The sequence below is a fragment of the Lipotes vexillifer genome, unplaced genomic scaffold (assembly GCF_000442215.2).
Source record: "Lipotes vexillifer unplaced genomic scaffold, Lipotes_vexillifer_v1.1 scaffold668, whole genome shotgun sequence".
In the NCBI taxonomy this organism is placed as follows: Eukaryota; Metazoa; Chordata; class Mammalia; order Artiodactyla; family Lipotidae; genus Lipotes; species Lipotes vexillifer.
The window spans coordinates 142,545-147,815 of record NW_006785319.1 but is presented as its reverse complement, the minus strand read 5'-3'; the positions used below and the strand labels follow the sequence as shown (position 1 = coordinate 147,815).

At 40.8% G+C, this 5,271-nt stretch overlaps 1 protein-coding gene across 1 annotated transcript in view; it reads left to right on the top strand.

Annotated features, from left to right (window-relative positions):
• Positions 1-5,271, top strand: part of GALNT7 (polypeptide N-acetylgalactosaminyltransferase 7) — a 73,939-nt gene that overhangs the window by 49,071 nt on the left and 19,597 nt on the right. Inside the window, exons 6-7 of the mRNA XM_007457384.1 lie at positions 2,625-2,755; positions 3,013-3,092. Coding sequence (XP_007457446.1) covers positions 2,625-2,755; positions 3,013-3,092 — 211 coding nt within the window. The remainder of the gene's footprint in view (positions 1-2,624; positions 2,756-3,012; positions 3,093-5,271) is intronic.

Here is a 5,271-nt window from a genome sequence, read left to right as displayed (position 1 = left end):
TGCGGTACGCGGGCCTCTCACTGCTGTGGCCTCTCCCGTTGCGGAGCACAGGCTCCGCACGCGCAGGCTCAGCGGCCATGGCTCACGGGGCCCAGCCGCTCCGCGGCATGCGGGATCCTCCCGGACCGGGGCACGAATCCGTGTCCTCTGCATCGGCAGGCTGACTCTCAACCACTGTGCCACCAGGGAAGCCCTGTAACACATTTTAAAAGCAATTATATATAGGGTCTGCTTAGCTTAACAGCGTGGGGGAGGGTCGTTGATTGGGGCTACTCTTGGACAGAAGTACAGAAGGTCTTTAATTACTCTTCCCAATTTCAAAACACCCTTGAACATCAGTCAGTCCTATCCTCAGTAAAACTATACAGCATTTGGTAAATCTGACTTAGGTGAAAACTTGGATTGTTTTCTTTCCCCAGTATATTCAGTAATTAAAACTCTGAGTTATAATTTTTCTTTTAAAGACAAAATACTTAACTAATTTATATAAAACCTCACAAAAGAGCTGGCTGCTCAGAACCCTCGGGTTTCTGGAAGTTACAGTGTCCTCAAGACGTAAGGATTTGGGACCTTTGAACAGAGAACACTCCTCTCCACCTGTGCACTGGGCAAAGGGATACACGGACCACGTGTCCTCCTCCCAGCACTCAGGGAAGGAAGCTGCGGGAGCACTTCCGCTCACAAGTGCACATCATTTCCGCCTGCTTCTCATTGGCCACAGCAAGTCACGTGGCCCAGCGTGCAGTCCGGGCTGGGGCTGGGGAGGATTGATTATCCTTCAGCAGGGGCCGTGCTCCTTCGGGGCAATGATCTGTCCACTGTAGTGAGACCCAAGGGCAGCCAAAGTCATCTTAACTAGAATCTAAATTTAAAGAGCACACCATCAACTCGTTTCTGGCCGTAACAATTTATTTTAGATATATTTAGATCACATATCCAAAAAAGTACCTAATGCAAGTCAGAAGGGGCTTTAGGAAAAAAAAAAAAACTTAGGACTGTACAGAACTAAAAAAATAGGAAGGTAAGAGCTTTTTTTAAAAAAAAAAAAAACAACAGCAAGAAAAAAACCTTCTATTGAAGGGAAGATTACCAAGACTTTCTGGGGAAACATTGTAATTCAGCATGAGAATTTTATTTATAATTCTCATTAAAACTGGACACCAAAGTAGAGAATGGAACATTTTTTCTTCTCAATTTTGAATACCCATGTGTGGGTATCTTGCTAATTATGAGCTCCTTAAAAACAAATAAAGTATTAAGTGTACAGCCTGATTTGCCCATTTAACCACTGGCTCATCACTAAATACAGCTGTTTTGGGGGTTGTTTTTGTATTCATGGGCCAAAATTTTAAACAACTTAAAAATAATTTTTGTGTCTTCAAGAAACATCTTTAAGGATCCAGGAATTAGTTGTGGCTGTGATGAGTCAGTTTTCATTGGCTCATAGTGATACAAACAAAAACTGTTCTCTTGCAACTAGGAAGCCAAGATGGAAAGTTTGGCAAATGTTTCTTGTTTTTATAACACAAAAATTTCTCTACCAAACTGCAAACATATATGTGTGTGTGTGTGTGTGTGTACATATAATACATGCCTATGTGTGGAAATGATATATGTATTTATTATATAAATATGTAAAGATTTATTTATAAATATATACATACACACACACATATATACAGACACTTGATGCTTAAAATACAGAGAAAATGGGATATTTTATTGTTACTTGCCAACTGGATGGGAACTATATTCATCACCACCCCAAGACTACTCCCTTCAACACTGATTGTAGTAGAAAGATGGCTCAGAAACAAATATTAACCTATACCCTGTGTGGCTCCTGAAGGCCATGTAATGTTATTTATAGGCAATACATCTTCAGAAATCCTGAACCACTGCTTCTTCCAAAAGCAAAAAAACTATTGTGCCTGAAAGCTTCTAGATATATTAACATTTGGTTTTTTTCAGTTTTCATGTCAGTTGGCATAGTCATCATTTATTTAATGTTTAGAGAGAGGTTTGATAATTCTCAGGCTAGCTAGTTCTCCGTAGGTATATTAAGCTCAAAATTTAACTCGAGTAATACACTTCACCTTACCTCCCTATATATTTAACATTCAGTATGGTCTATGTAAAATTACTGAGTACTCAAAGGACCTGTTGCCTATCCTCATTTCTTGAGAAAAATAATAGTTTAAGCGGGGACTTCCCTGGTGGCGCAGTGGTTAAGAATCCGCCTGCCGATTCAGGGAACATGGGTTCAAGCCCTGGTCCAGGAAGATCCCACATGCCGCAGGGCAACTAAGCCCGTGCACCACAACTACTGAGCCTGCACTCCAGGGCCCACGAACCACAACTGCTGAGCCCGTGCGCCACAGTTACCAAAGCCCTCGCGCCTAGAGCCCGTGCTCCGCAACAAGAGAAGCCTACCGCAATGAGAAGCCCGTGCACCACAATGAAGGGTAGCCCCCGCTCAATACAACTAGAAAAAGCCCGCGCACAGCAGTGAAGACCCAACACAGCCAAAAATAAATTAATTAGTCAATTTAAAAAAAAATAGTTTAAGTGGTTCATTAGCCATAAATATAATTTATGATGTTGACTGAATTTTTTATTCATAGAACACTTAAAAGAAAAACTGGATGACTATATTAAGCTGTGGAATGGCCTAGTCAAGGTATTTCGAAATGAGAGAAGAGAAGGTTTAATTCAGGCACGAAGTATCGGTGCCCAGAAGGCTAAACTTGGACAGGTAGGAACACATTTGATTTCTGTTATGTCAGCATTTGGGATTTGGTAACTAAAAGATCATCTACATTTTTAAGTACCCATTTAATTTTTAATTTTTTTAAATGGAAAATACTACCTTAAACAGATAATTTATATATCAAAATGGACTCTAATGCCAGTTTATATTAGCATCTCATTTTAAATTGTACGTGATATACGTCGTGCTGTATATGAGTTTTCTTTCAGCCTGCCTCTTTTTTTTTTTTTTTTTTCCTCCAGGTTTTGATATACCTCGATGCCCACTGTGAGGTGGCAGTTAACTGGTATGCACCACTCGTAGCTCCCATATCTAAGGACAGGTAACGTTGCCTTGCTATTGTTCTTTCCTGGTTGAAAAGTAAACCTCATCCTAGGACAAATAATGTTGCCATTCTTCTGATTCCAGTTCCATTCAGTGCATCAAGTTGTATGTTGAGTATTATTTTTTAGCTAGTTGTTTCCCTGGGTGGATCTAGGTGGCTACTTGGGGCTGATTCACATTCGGGCAGTTAGACATTGGGGATAAGCCTAGGGCATCTCACTCAGAATCATCTTCCTCTGGCTACAAAAGCTTTGCTCTAAGAGTAATATTAATTGTTCCCGCACACTGTGGTAACATTATAAAGGCTTGAAGGAGCATGCTTTGGAATTCTGCTTATGGGTTGTTTTATGCCCTTTGAAGTGATTATTTTACACAGTAAGGGCCAGCTCTTACCTCTGGCAAGGCCTTGGGTTCCCATAGGACCTTTCAAGTTTAGAAGTAGACAACTATCCTGTGGAAATGTGGTAATCACCAATTTATAGAAGGTCTGAAACAGTAGATGGGCAGCAGCAGTTTTCGAGTTCCCAAAGCCTTCCTTGCTTTTAGTCCAGAATCCTGACTATTTCAGAATCTAGAAGAAATAAAGACATGTCCCTGTGGCAATGGCCTGAGTCAGAGGAAGAACTTTTGGAGAATTTTATCATCAGAGCATCTATCAGACACGATTTTCACATGCTGTCTGATTTAATCCTCACAGCAACCCTGCAAGATAGATATTACTACCTCCTTTGTACTAAAGAGGATGCTGAAGCTAAGAGAAATTCATTAGTGTGCCCCAGATCAGACAGCTTATAAACTACCCAACTGAGATCTCTCTGGGACACCTTCCACCACATACTTAGAAATCCGAGAATCATAAGGAGAGATAACAAGCCTTCACCTCTCCTGGTGAAAGCTGGCTGTCCTCGGGGTGGTGAGGGGAGGTCATACCACAGGGACCCTCCACTCGCCCAGGGGAGTCCAGTATCTGGAGGGAATAAAGTACCTTTCCCCTGTATTGAAATTCTAAGCCCCATTAATTTTCCCCTTCTCATTGGTTTCTAAACATCTAAAAAGCAACTTAACGTGGCTGTCAAAAACTATAATCTCCATTTAGGATATGCATTTTAAAATTCTTTCTGATAAAATGAACGTTGGAACAAGCAGGATACCGATTATCTTTGCAGAGCTGGCTCTACACCTGATTGGTCATATAGTTCTAGCATTTTCATGAAGCCCACGTAAAAGGTATAATATTTTTTTGCTCCAAATTCTCAGGCCACTATTTATGTTCCTCAGCAGGTTTTGAGGGATTTTTTTTTCCTTGTTTTTTTAAAAAGCAGGAATACAATACAGTTTTTTTTTTTTTTTTTTTTTTTGCAATAAAAGAAAAGTTGTTTTTTTCCCAATAAAAGAAGTAGGAAAAGAAGATCAAGTAAATGTACAAAAACAGATTTTCACAGTCACTGCTTCCAAAGAAGTAGAAAGCAGCAAAGAGTTGGGAGCACTGCTGAACGTGTCGCAGGTATTGTCTTCCTACACACACACTCATTTTTAATGGAGGGGTAAGGAGGGAAAGTAACAGGCAGGGAAGTCTGGTAAATAATGGGAAGTTACCAAGAGCCTGTTGCCTGTAGGACCACAGTGAAAATGAGGAAATCCTATTTAAGTTCAAGTTCATGGCTCTTCGTCTGTGACATGTGTCTGTGAGCCCAGGGACATCTCCTCTCTCCTTGCCCTAAGAAAACAGCCTCCTTGACTTTTCAAAGCATTCATTCACTTCCCATTAGATATGAGAAACCCCTAGTGGGGGAGAAAAAAAGGCAAACCCACAGTAACAAGAGAGAAATCTAGTTAGGCATGCTCAACTAGTCAGTTTTGGGTTCTTAAATGCTTTTTCATTTTCTGTAAATGTTTCAGAACCACATGCACTGTGCCTCTGATAGATTACATAGATGGGAATGATTATTCCATTGAGCCACAGCAAGGTGGGGATGAAGATGGTTTTGCCAGAGGGGCCTGGGACTGGAGTTTGCTATGGAAGCGTATTCCTCTAAGCCACAAGGAAAAGGCCAAAAGAAAACATAAAACTGAACCTTATCGGTAAAGATTACTACTTCCTTTTCTTACGTGGAACGTTTATCTAAGTACTTTTCTTTTTTTCCTTCCCCATGTACTCGTGTAAACATGTGGGTCCC